This window comes from Vicia villosa, unplaced genomic scaffold, assembly GCF_029867415.1.
Source record: "Vicia villosa cultivar HV-30 ecotype Madison, WI unplaced genomic scaffold, Vvil1.0 ctg.001905F_1_1, whole genome shotgun sequence".
Taxonomy (NCBI): domain Eukaryota; kingdom Viridiplantae; phylum Streptophyta; class Magnoliopsida; order Fabales; family Fabaceae; genus Vicia; species Vicia villosa.
In genome coordinates this window covers 13,510-27,705 of record NW_026705771.1, presented here as the reverse complement: position 1 = coordinate 27,705, position 14,196 = coordinate 13,510, and the positions used below count along the sequence as shown (strand labels likewise).

At 33.0% G+C, this 14,196-nt stretch overlaps 2 protein-coding genes across 2 annotated transcripts; one reads left to right on the top strand and one right to left on the bottom strand.

The window, feature by feature from the left end:
• Positions 1-9,346: 9,346 nt before the first annotated feature.
• Positions 9,347-10,022, top strand: LOC131637064 (uncharacterized). Its single transcript, XM_058907628.1, has one exon. It carries the CDS (start codon positions 9,378-9,380, stop codon positions 9,960-9,962), a length of 585 nt encoding a protein of 194 aa, XP_058763611.1. The 5' UTR covers positions 9,347-9,377; the 3' UTR covers positions 9,963-10,022.
• Positions 9,966-13,449, bottom strand: LOC131637063 (uncharacterized). The gene is made up of 7 exons (XM_058907627.1): positions 12,549-13,449; positions 12,372-12,452; positions 12,072-12,248; positions 11,635-11,805; positions 11,334-11,546; positions 11,160-11,248; positions 9,966-10,958 (listed from the first exon to the last, which is right to left on the bottom strand). Exons 1-7 carry the CDS (start codon positions 12,640-12,642, stop codon positions 10,242-10,244), a joined length of 1,542 nt encoding a protein of 513 aa, XP_058763610.1. The 5' UTR covers positions 12,643-13,449; the 3' UTR covers positions 9,966-10,241.
• Positions 13,450-14,196: the final 747 nt, after the last annotated feature.

The following is a 14,196-nucleotide window of genomic DNA, read 5'->3' as shown; positions in this document are numbered from 1 at the left end:
ATAGGCAGAGATCGAATATAAAAAACATTTTCATATAATTACTTCAATTTTCTATTTGAAGAAAATTGCTCTACATGTCTATACAGCACATATATTTAATTGATCCATAGCATGCTTTTGAGATTCACCAGTCTAGCATCATGATCCTAATGAATTTAAATCTATTTTAACGACATAAAATGTATGTTTTGAGTCATGCTGAGAAAATGACATTTTGAATAGAACTTCACATAAAGTAATAATGTAAAATATTCAACAAATTGACTCTTATCAACATACCTATTTGTTTTATTTTCTTTTAATATTTTTAATATAAGTTTTTTTTCAATTTATTTTAAAAAAATAACGGTAACATGATTTTATTGATCAAGTGATTATATATTAACGAAAAACATGAAGTTAATGATCAAAATTTTGAATATTAACGGAAACATGAAATTACTGATCAAAATAATAAATATTAACGGAAATAGTAAATTACTGATAAAACAGAAATAATTTAAGCCAAATAATTGATCTTCCAATTTTTATTGCATACTGATAAAATAACACATCACTCATATTTATATGTGGCATCTTCTAAAATGAAGTGACCAACAGGAACACCTTCAAAATTACTCAATACTAACGGGAACATGAAGTTACCAACGGGAACACCTCCTAACTTTATGAAACAACCAACGGTTACACATTATACAATTATGCTATATAATTAAATATTAATAATATTAATTTTTTAAGCCTATTAATCTCAATATATTAACTAACATTAAAATATTAGGTTACCAACTTAGGCCCAACCTATTAGGTTATACCATTAGATAACATACTTTGAAAAATATTTTACCCCAAACTATTCAAAAATAATTTATGTTTTTCACTCATATTTTTTCATTATATTAATCTCTGGCCTAACTTTTAATCTTTTACTAACACCTCTAATTTCTCTCAACCAAAATACGCGAAAACGACGGGTACGCGTGCAATGCAGTAAAATATTATTAAATTGACTTATCAAATTAGGCCCAACATATTCTTACAAACATTTAAGCCCAACACTTTAAAAATAACTTCTATTTTCCACACACCATTTTTCTTTATGATAACCTCTAATCTAATTTATAATTTTTTCCTAACATTTCTGATTTTTCTAAACCCAAATGCGCGGAAACGACGGGTACCCGTGCGACGCACGGGTAAGACACTAGTTATATAATAATGGGTAATGCTAATATGTGCCTAAAGGCATATGTTAAGAAACTTACGAATAGAAACTTTGTATTGAAAAAATAAATAAATTAATTAATTTTAAATATTTAATAAAAATAGTGCACAATTTCCAAAAAAAACATTTTTACATTTGGTTCTTAACATGTGCTCTTAGGACACACATTAGCATTACCCTATTATCATAATGGAAAAAAAATACTAATATTTTAAAAATCGTTGATTTTATATTTTTGCTACATTCTACTATTTTATTATAATTATCACATTTTATAAAATAAATTTATTTTAAAATGGTTTTTACTTTTAAATTTCTTAATATAATTTTTTTTTCTTTACTTTTTACTGTTAGTGCACCACTTCTAAGATGATATATTCTAATTTATATTTATAAAATTGAAAATACATTAATTAATAGATGATATAAATAATTAAACAAAAATTCATTTATTATTTTTAAAACTATTAGATGTGAGATAAATATTGTGCAATAAAGAAATTTTTTATTTTTATAATTTTCTCATAAAATAATAAATGAAGTGAGACAAATTATTTATTTAAAAATTGACACAATTGATTTATATATTTTAAAATCTATTTGATGCTAATAATAAAATATACACATGTGTGTCGTCTAGCGGTGAAATGCTTGAGAGTGTGCTCCTCTCAAGATCTTAGATTCGAAACCCGCTAGAAAACCATTGTTTTCTTACAAACCATTTTTTAAAAAAGTCATTTCTTTTATTCAAAAAACTATTTTAAGAAATCATTTCAAATTTTTAATTCGACATTTCAACTTTTACAAATTAAATAATAATGATTTTTTTAGCAAAAAGGGGCTTGGCCCAAATGATCATTAAAAAAAGAAGATGAATAACAATGAGGGGACTAGGCCAAAATCTCAAAATTAGGAAATTTGAAAGCTAGGCAATTCTCGAAGGTTCCTTATGTAAGCATTAATTACATCTTAGGTCGGATTAACTTGGGATTTTTTTTTGACAAGAAGCTTTTGATTCTATTATGGCAAAAGCGATGTGGCTTATTATGACAAAAGTGATGTGGCCTCTTATCGCAAGCAGCGATGTGATATGGTACCACATGCACAGAGTCAGTGAAGTCGGTCTCATTGCATTTGTGTAATGTTTTTGATGAAACAGGATGTAATGGTGTGATTGTGAAGTGTGAATTGCTGAAGATGTGATGTCTGTTGGTTGTGATACAGGAAGTATGAATATTATAATCATGCATATCATATTTTATCTGCTCTTTATCATATTTTCGTTTATATTGTTATGGTATCTCACCCTTTTTGTTTGAATGTTACCTTCACGTGGATAACACGCAGATGACAAAGATTAGAGTTACTGAGGTACAAAGTGGTGCATAGTATTGCGTAGATTGAGTCGGGTCTTGCTCTGATACGTAACACCGGGGATGAACGCTTGTTTTTTATTTTTGTTATAATCATTTCAAAAGATTTTGAGAGTGTTATAAACTCCTTTTTGGAAATGTTGTGACGTTGGCATTTTGAGTTGTTGAAGATGGTGATTATTTGGTGTGATTTATTTCCGTTGCATTAATAAAGTGAAGTTGAATAATGCGATGATTGCGATGTCAGTTCATCAGAATATATGTGTTACATATCTTTTATTTAAATGTTGAGCAAATTTATGATGTTGATGATGTAGCATCATATTTGATAGTGATTTGGAATTTTAATTACTCTGATTATCATTTAATTATCGATGGGGAAAATAGGGTGTTACACTTAGCGCGGTACAGGGGGCGCTTAGCGCGAATTCATGGATCGAAAATTAATATTTTTGAAAAATAATTTCATAATAGGGAAGCTTATATTTTATTATAATTTCTGAGAATTTTCTGGAATTTATTGTGCACATTTAGGTAGGTTTAGAAGGCATTTTGTATGTAACTTGGTTTTGTGAATTCTTGTGTTCTATACTTGATTTTGGTGAAGGTTGTTGTGTTGATTGATAACGTGATTAATTGATGTTTGTGTGTTGAGTTGACAAAGATGTTGTGAAGCTTATATGTTTGAAATATGACATGACTTTGATGAATACATGAATGATGATGCTATTTTGACTAGCCGTGATCGTTGATTTTTGTGACGTTGAGCATCATGCATTCATAGCATATTTATAGGACGAAAGTCCAGTGATGTTTGTAGGACATTGGTCTAGTGACGACCCTTAATCCCATTGTGCGAATTGAGTACAATCTTGTGATGTGCTTCGATTCCAAGCGAGCATCGGTCCTATGGTGGGGATCTTTGGATAATGATGACCGAGTCATCAGTGACGAATTGGTACCACATGCATGAGTTCATTGTTGTTGCATCACATTATTGTGATATTGTGTGAATTGATGATGCTTGATTATTTGTGATGTGAAATACTTAAGTGATAATTGTGATTGAATCATGAGGTGATGTTGTGAATAAGAGGTGATGTGCAGGTGTGGGTAAGTATGCGTATATGATGGATATGTCGTATCGACATATATGTGATTGGTTATTTGTATACCACTACTATATCTATTCCTTATGTCTTACATAATGATTATGAAATACTCATCCTTTCTGTTTAAATGTTGCCTCCACGTGGATAACGCGCATGTAATCATGAGTAGTCCGTTGGAGTTGGAGGATAGCTTCATGGCGTCTTTTTACCGTTTGTTTAGATTGAAGAGAGTCTTGCTCTGATACGTAACATTGGGGACCGGGCCGTTATGTTTTAGAACTATTATGTTTACTGACAATTTGAATTTGAATTGCATTTTGATGAATTACCTTTCAAAGGATTTCAATGTTGATGTTTAAGTTATAAATCATGAACCATGAGGTTTAATTGATGTGTTATGAAGGGTACTAAAGATGTTTTAAATTGTGGATTTTGCTGCAAGATAATCTGTTTTGTGTTGCGTTGCTAAATGAAATTTAGTTTAAATAAATGTTGAAAACCCGTGTTACGGAGCAGGACTATTGAGTGTGAAGTTTTTATGACGATGTGACACCCTTGTTGGTGATTGTATTTTATTTAATTCGTATTATATTGCGAATATTACTTGTGGGTTAGAAGGGTGTTACAATCACCTTCCTAGATTACAATTCACAAGTTTCACGCTAGAAAGGACCCTTCTCGATCAGCTCTTTCTAAATCTAAACAAACATCGACTCAAATTTTTAATACCAGATCATTCACAACGTGTAAAACGAATTAAGAAATATATAAATTCAAAAATTTAAACAATCGAACACCCAGAGGTCCATCATCACCTTTCCATATCATAATTCACAAGTATCTCATTAGAAAGAGACCTTTTTAGCTGTCTCTTTTCAACCTTGGACGAACACTAATTTGAATTTTCAACATCAGACATGAGTAGATCACAAATAGTGAATTTGTGGTTTGATATCATGAAATTCGATTTCCTAGGTCAAGAGTTTCGATTCAACCGAATCGAAAAATGAGTATTAAATCATGGAAAACGTTAGAATCATATTTCGTTTCCTACAAACGTCTTTTGTGTTCCGTTAGAGAACTGAAATTGATCGGATATTAGAGGTTGCGAGATGTAACAATGGACTTGTGTTTTCGATTGCGATGAGAGATGGGCTGACTTGCAAGGTTAGTACTCTAACGCTCAAGTCAATATTGAGTACAATAAAAACAATTTAAAAAAAATTGTTAGAATTTATTCTAAATAATAATATTTTATTACTTTTATATAAAATAAACGAATTGACAATTAGGGACACTTGGTAAGCAGGTCAAAAAATGTTTTTTTTTTCTTTATGGTGTAAAAGTTGGATTTTGAATTGGGAATATGTGACCCTTTTGAAAATGTATGATAGATTAAGGAGCTGAACATTCTAAGTTATGAAGTTATTTTGGTTTCATTAGGTGTCGTTGGCTTAGGTCGGCAAAGGCTTAGAGATATAGAAAATGATTCATAGTAGGTAGGTAAGATGTAATGTAGTTTTAACAGTTTTTTTTATTTTGTTATTGGTTTCACTTCATTTAAGCATTTCCTTTTGAAGTTGAACAAAATAGTTAATGTGTCCCAACTCTTTTTGTTAAGATACACAAGAAATTGCTGTTGTTTCTTCATGGAACTTCAAGGATGCACATGAGCTGAGTTGTTAATCTTATATAGATTGAGGTTGTTGCAAATATTTGTTTGATTTATAAGATGTTCATTGGTGAAAGTGTTTGATATTTTTTTACACATTATTAATATTTTGCAGGGATTTTAACCACTCAAAACAAAATCTCTTCTTATGTTGACTCAACTTACCTACCTGTCAGGCTACGTAGCCAAGTTAACTTTTTTCTAAATTTTTAACGATAAAGACCTTTTTGTGTAATAGAATATTAAATTAAATTAAAATTTTTTATACTAATTATATTTTAAAATAAATATAGTATTAGGTCATTGACTATAAATCTTTTCACTAAGCTTAGAAGTAAAAGAGCCATAGTTGTTTGCTTGTTAGCTATTTTTTAGCCACCAAGTATACTTCTAATAATTATTTTGTAATATAACCTAAAAATATGTATTTCTCCTTTTTATACACTTTGAAGTTTGCAGAGCGTACGCCGCATGTAGAGAGGACGTATCGTGTGGTCTGCGTTGTCAACAAAAAATCAGCTTTAATAAAATTGTCATAACTTGAGAATCGTAACCCTGATTTACGTCCGGTTCGAAGTTTTAGAAAGCTTATTCAATTTTCTATCTATCAATGAATAAAAATCAACCAAATTGATGATTTCTTATTCTTTGATTTTGAGCCTTATTCGTTGATGAGTTGCCCAAAATCGCGCGTTTGAAGTTGTGTTTTCGACACTTTATTGCTCATGCTCTAAATACGTATCAATACCTACAAAATGAATAGAAAACTATCAAACGGTACATAAATATACTAAAACTCGATTAAATCCTATTTATACATGATTATACAAAAAGAGGGGGATTTATTCAAAGAATACAATACAAAAGAATCGATAAGTACCACAAATCAATAGTGAAAATAACATCATTTTGACACTTATCAATACACAAGCGGAATCACACCCAGTTTAGAGTTTACCACCAAAAATGCCTCCATCAACCCAAAATTAGAAATATTCATCCCTACCAACATGCTCTTATTGAAATTAACATTTAACCCAGATATAGATCAAACAACAGCAACACGACCTTAAGAGCCCTAACATTTGCTGAACTCTTGGAACCCATCAACAAAGTATCATCCTTGAACTGTATGTGAGAAATCGGCAAACCAACACCAGAACCCACTCTATAATCAGAGAACATACCGCCCTTAACCATAACATTCATTAACACATTGAAACCCTCTGCCACGATTAGAAAAAGAAAACGAGATAACGGATCACCCTGCCGAAAACCCCTTTCCAACCTAGACTCATCAGTTGGACTCCCATTCACTAAAACTGATGTCGTAGCAGTCGACACACATTCAATAATCCATTTCACCCACAAGACAGGGAAACACATTCGCACCACCGCCCTTTTCAGATACTGCCAATCCACCGAATCATAAGCTTTCTCAAAATCCATTTTGAATAGCAATAACTCTTTCTTATTCTTCAAAGCATCATCCACCACCTCATTAGCTTTAAGAATGTCATATTGGATCTGTCTACCAAAAATAAAAGCGTATTGAGTATCTGATATCATCCCTCCAATTACCATTCTCAATCTGTTAGCTAAAATCTTTGCCAACACTTTGTACAGACACCCAATCAACGAAATGGACCAAAAATCCATAACCCGCTAAGGACTCTAAACTTTAGGTATCATATTATTAAATATACTATTAATACCTTTAGTTAGCTTACCATTACGGTGAAACTCCGTCACAAATCTCAACAAATCATCTTTCAATATATCCCAAAATTCTTTTAAAAAACCAAAAACTTACCCATCTGGCCCTGAACTCTTATAACTATCACAATCCCACACCACCTATTTTAGTTCTTCCATTGAGAAAGGCTTGATAAGGTCATCCCCCTTCCACCATACAAAGCATTTTGAATGCCAAGTTATCAATGTCAGGACTATCTCCTTCTACCACCTTGTAATGCGATTGAAAATGTTGAAAAACGACTTCCCTAATCGGACCAACACCTTCAACAAGACCCCCGTTAACGGATAAGGAAGTGATCAAATTAGACCTTCGTCTCGATGAAATAAACCGATGAAAAATTTAGAGTTCACATCACCTTCCCTCTACCAATTCAATCTGGACTTCTACCACTGCATACTAGAATTCAACTTGGACAGAGAAAACAAATCTGCCGACAACTCATGTAACTCTACCATCTTATCTTCCTATATACTAACTTGTTCCCATTTCATATCTAAGGTGTCAATGCGCTCTTTAGCCTTCGTAATTCTCCCCTTTAAATTCTGAGTATGTTGTTGATGCCACCGTTTTAAACTTCCTTTAATTAACCTAAACTTTTCCTTCAGAACATAACCACGCCATCCATCCACCTGAAAAGACCTCCAGTGATCAATCACAAACTCATGATACCCTAGTAAGTCAGCCCAACATTTCAACATACGTTGAGGTTGCGGACCCCAATTACGAACATCAATAGTAAACACTAACGGACAATGATCAGAAAAGCCTCTAAGGAGCGCCCACTGAGTACAATTAGGCTAAGTAGCACAACAATCTTCAGAGACCAAGAACCTATCCAAATGACTCATGACCTGACCATTACCACGATATCAAGTAAGGCTCCTACCACTCAATGGTAGATCCAACAAGGCATTGTCTTCAATAAATCTATTAAAAGATGAATAATCCACTGATCTATCAACCAGAACAATAATGCGCCTTTCACAAAGATGCCGAATAACATTGAAATCTCCCGCTACACACCAATGACTTCCACTAGAATTAGCCATAACAGCCCCAATACTGTCCTATAACATCTGACGCACCCCACCATCACACGACGCATACACATTTGTTAAGGAAAACTCAACCCCATTATTTAAAAACCTACCTTGAATAATCAAGGCTTGCTTCACACTCCTCGTTGCCCAAACCTCCACCTCCGTCAAATCTTACAACGTCAATATACCCCCAACTGCCCCAACAAAAGGCCTATAAGAAAAGCCTACTAAATCACCCCCTACAAAAACCGACAAAGAAATTCATCCACCACCTCCAATTTTGATTCCTGAATACATAATATCCACAGACGCTTCTCCAACATTAACTTCTTCACCTCTCTATGCTGCTCCCACCCACCTAACCCACAAACATTAAAAGAGATTATCTTCATTAAAACCCCTACTCCTCATGACAAACCACCCAAACCACCCCTCCAGCACACTCCTCCTAAACACCCACCTCACCATTACCCTGTCCCACCAAAACCTCCTCCTTTCTCCCTCTTCCTCCTCCTTTCAATAATACACTAAACTTATTAGAACATTCTCCAACAAAATTCACACTAATCGCTTTCCAGTTTATTTATTTATTTACTTTTTGATGAAATAAAAAATTGATTATATTTTTAAATTATCACTTCTCTTAATTTAATTTTTTTTATGAAAACGTATTTAATAAAATTTTAATTATTTCTTAATTAAATATATACAATTAACTCTAACTTTCTATTATTTTAAAACACCAAATATACTTAATTATTTATTTATCTAACTAAAATTACTTCATCAATTTTGCACTTGCATATCTCTTAGTGGCATGGCACTAAATACTTCATCAATTTTGTTACATTTGTTTTATTAAAAGATTTAGTCCATAACACTTTAAAAAGTTATAGGACCAACTTACACTTAAACCATAAGCTAAAAAAAAAACATTTAAACCAAAATCATTCTATGAAAAACGTTTTTCTTAACATTAAAACTAGCCCAAGAAACCTATGTTAGTTGCAACATAGTTTTTAACATTATTATGTTATGCATTGTCTCCATTATGAATGAAAACTAAGTTACAAAACTCAAAAAGAAACTCAATTTAGTAGTATATCACCCTATAAAACCAAATCCTTAGATGAACATTTTCATCAAACAAAAGTAAAATAAACATACAACACAATACATTCTTATTTTCCAATCTCATGGCAAAATCTAGTTGTATTGTTTTGTTAGCTTTCTTTTTCACTACAGCACTAGCTTCACTCACCATTCGTGAACAAAAGTATTTATCAGAATGTGCTAGCACTATTGGAGAATATTGTGGAACCCAATTCTACAACAAAGTCTTCTCTCACAACAAGACATCAATCACTAGAGATTGTTGTTACAAGATTCTTCAAACAGGCTATTCTTGTCATATCAGAATGACTGTGTTTATTCTAGAAACCAACCCGGACTTGAAAAATGTAGATCGGATTCCTTATATTACCGCAAGCGACAGTGTTTTTCAGAAGTGCGATCGTGTTACCCAACCTGAGAACCCGAAGTTTTTGTCTACGTGTGTGGAAAAGATAGGATCGGCTTGCGGAGAAGAAGTTATTAACAAACTAGTTCAAGATAAGGATGTGAGTAAACAATGTTGCGAAAAGGTTGTCAAAACGGGTCCATCATGTCATACGAGTTTGGCGAAGGCTTTGCTTCGGACACCGCCTATGAAGAATGTGGATGCTATTCAGTTTTTGAAGAAGAACAAGAATATATACAATGATTGTAAACGCGAGGAATGAAAATTGTAGTGAAATAAACTATACTATAGTTGAAAAATTTGTTCATTAAAGAACATTGAGAAAGTTATATGCATACTACTTACATCTTTCTGATTGCTTTATTTGAGATATCGTAATTAGTCATTCGCGCGCCGAATCGAAAATGATGATAGTTTTATAACATGCTTAAACTACACAACAGATAAATCTACATTTGGCAAAACTGAATAAGCAATTCATATTATAATCTAAGATGGATTGAATCTTCATTTTTGTTCTAAACTTCCTAGCTATATATACTTAGTAGTTATGAGTGTAAGTATAACCCATGGAATTCATTCGAGGTCGAATATTGCGATGTTCGTACAATGAGCCTCCGTATTCGACAGGAGTGATGACCACAGATTCCTTCTTGCCCTCTTGTTCCTGCACGGCTCCGAAAACTACCTCGTTTGTTGTCTCGTTACTCTGCTCGTAGAAAGTGTGAGGGGCCGATGATTGGTACTGATGGCGGTGATGATATTTTTGTTGTTGTTGCTGTTGTTGCTGTTGTTGCTGTTGTTGCTGAGGCTGATGTTGATCTCCAACCCACCCGCTATAGAATGCTTTGCTTTGCCGCAATTGTTGAAGTTTTTCTGCGTCTTTTGACATGAAAGGATAGGTTTTTTGAGGCGTTGCGGCCCTTGTGTCAATAGACGGTGGTTCATCTTCGCGAGGAATCACGAAACTTTCTTGTGCTGGCCAATCATTCACTAGCTTCTGAGGTTGTTGGATCAGCGTTTCCCTATGGTATTGGGATCTCTGTGGTCTTCTTCTGAAAACAGGAAATAATCCTCCCATTATCTCCACCATTGACACACCGGCATTGGAAAGAAGCTTCCCAAGAGATCCAAAGAAACCCTCTTCCTGCTTTTCGGGTTCATATTCTGACGGAATTAAAGGAGGCCGGACGGATTTCAAGGGCTTTTGATACATACTTGGAGAAACAGACGACATTACTGTTACCGGAACCTGAGCCTGCAAAAAGCATGAGATGTTTATTGATTGTAATAATAAGCACAAACACATGCACATACACGGACACAGACACCAAACACACCACTGATGCATCAACAGACACCAGACACGCCTTTGAGACACCAGACACGCCTTTGATCTGAAATGTCAGTGCTACATAGCTTATCAACAGAAAGAAGACAAGGTTAAGTAAGCACTTACATCCTGAGATTCTACAATTGTACCGAGCCTACGCTGCAGCAGTGCCAGCATATAGCCAAAGAAGCCAGCCCCAACAAGCATTGCAATTCCTGTGATTGAAGGAAATCAGTCTAAATTTCTGATCAAAACTCTCAACAAAATTTCTCCACAAAAGTTAGGGTGATTTTAGTTTACCAAGAGGGAAATCACTTCCATATCTATACGCACAATCATCAAAGTGGAGTGGGATCTCCCTGATGGCTTGGTTTCCTCTGTCTACAACAAGTAGGGAACAACTACTTCCAACATAAACCACATCAAAGTCGTCAGAAAATTTAGCTTCTTCACTTGGTCCATCGACATGTCCCCCTCCTCGGCTCCATTTGCCTCCAGCAATTGTTGTGACCCCTAACATTTCATGAAGCAATTAGGTACTTAGTATGGAGACAATTGAACTGCAACTAGCTAGAGGGAGGAACAACAAAAATGATCGCACCTGAATCACTAATTTTCCTAATTGCCATATTTGTAGTATCTGCAACATAAATATTTCCTCGGTCATCAATAGTTATCCCTTTCGGGTGGTTCATGCGAGCCTCCCTGAGCCTCCCATCAACATGCCCAGAGTATCCTTCAGCAGATCCAGCCACCAGCTTTGGTCTGCTATCTGCAGAATTGCAATGAAGGTTATATTCCCAAGTGAATAAACATACACATGCACCATCTCAAAACCGTCATGGCTCAATCACGGTTTTGAGTTTGAACATGATTGTTACACTGAAAATTTAATGTTCAACTCACTTTTGCATAAATGTATCCAAACATAAATCACTTTACATTTCAATTATTTTTAACCAGAATCAATTCATTCAAAATCAATTCTTGTCACTGCGGAACCAAACACACACTAATTCTCCACATTTGAAGACTTACACAAGGACAGTGATGAGGAGATTCTATAAAGGTTACTATTAGCAGAATCAAGAATGAGAAGCTCCCCATTATGCAAAACCTCAACAGCATAAGGCTCAATTCCAAGTTTGCTTCCATCAAACACAGTCTCCACATTATAACCACTCTCAAATTTCATCATTGACTTGCTCAAAACCCCTTCAATCAAAAACACAAAAAACAACAAAATCACATAAAAAAAATTAATATTAATAATAAAAATAAAAAATAAAAAAAGTGGTTCTTTCATTGTACTAGCATGCAAAGATCTACATTCTTTACCAGGTTTGGTGGTGGCTTTAAGAGACCAAACCCATTTGGTAAAAGCAGGGACAGCATTGGAGATAAGCCCAGAAAAAAGTTCTGAAATGAAGAAGAAGCAAATGATGAAAAGATGAGAACTTTGAAGAAATGGAAGCAAAAGAAGAAATGAAAAATTCATGGGTTGGTGGTACTTACTTGCAGGTGAAGATGTAGATGGTGCAGCTGAGACTGAAAGAGATGCAGATAGAAGGTGAAGAATGAGAGATAGTAACAGAAAGTGTTTAGTCATTTTGGTGAAGAAGATGGAGAAGAAGTTGTTGTGGAGGTGGAGATAGTAACAATGGGGGTAAATGGTGAAAGTGAAACCCTAATTCATGTTGAAAAAGTGAAGGGGAATAGCAATAATGTTGAGTTGTTTTGGGTTTTTAGCAGAAAAGATGGGAAAAGAAGTGGAGATTTTGAGTGTGAAAAGGCAAGAGAGAGGAGAGGGAAAGGAAAAAAGTAATGAGATAGTAAGGGGACCAATGTTTGTGGAGGGGTTTGTCTTGTTTAATTTTATTGTTATTAATTAATATCTTAAATTTGATTTGAGATAAAGTTTACTTTAGTGCTTAAGAAAAGGTAAAGTTTTTTTTATCTTTGAGAATAGGAATAGATTTGTGTTACTTTGTAAATGTAAATCAATAAGAAATTTGTACTATCGCACGTGTTCTGTTTTAGTTCACATTACACGTCTATTAAATTATTATTGGTAAAGTTTGAATTTATTTTTCAATTGGTTAACATTAATCTAGTTACAAATATAGACTAATAACATTGATCTGTACTTAAAATAAATCGTACAACTGATTCTCTAACTTCAATTATATTAAACAATAGCAAAAAAAATTTAAAAGATGAACATTAAAATGAACAGTCTACCGCTGGTATCTCATAGATACGTTTACATCTACCCGTGAATTTAGATGAGTTAACAAATCTCAGTTGAATACAAATGAGTTAATTCTAAAATTTTATTAAACCTATTTTAAATATTGGCTCATTTTTCCAAAACTAAAATATATGACAGCTCGCTGTCAAATTTCAAATTTTACAAATAAATATATGACAATACCCCGTTTTCATTTATATATGATAGCTCCCTATCAAATTTCAAATTTACAAATTTTACAAATCTAAAATATATGGCAGTATCCTGTTAAAATTTATTTTCTACATTTTTATAAAGAGACAAAACTTACATTAATATATAATTTATTTCCTACATTTATTATCTAAAATTTATTTGCTAAATGTGCTATGTAATTTCTTCTTTATTTTCTTCACATTAGAAAATATATAATTGGATAGAGTTTCTTTTTAGGTCTAAATCAATATTGTTTATTTAATCGTGACCAATGACCAATAGTCTAAATCAATATTGTTTATTTAATCGTCATTGACCAATGACCAATAGGTTAGAGGGTCTTGTTTTCTTCTGGTTAGAAAATATATAATTAGGAAATATGAATGTGGTGCCTTGATTCCTAAAGATGTATGTGAATAAATATCTAAATATGTTAATTTTTTCACAAATCAATCTCTCGTCTTCATAATTTAATTCTTCTGTCAACTATCATTAATAGTGCCTAATTGAATAACTACTGTCACACACACACATACACACACACATATATATATATATATATATATATATATATATATATATATATATATATATATATATATATATATATATATATATATATATATATATATATATATCAAGTAGGAGGGTTTTTAAATAAGAGATGAGAGGATTCAATGCTAACCATATGATTAATCAAGAGAGAGAAATAATAGT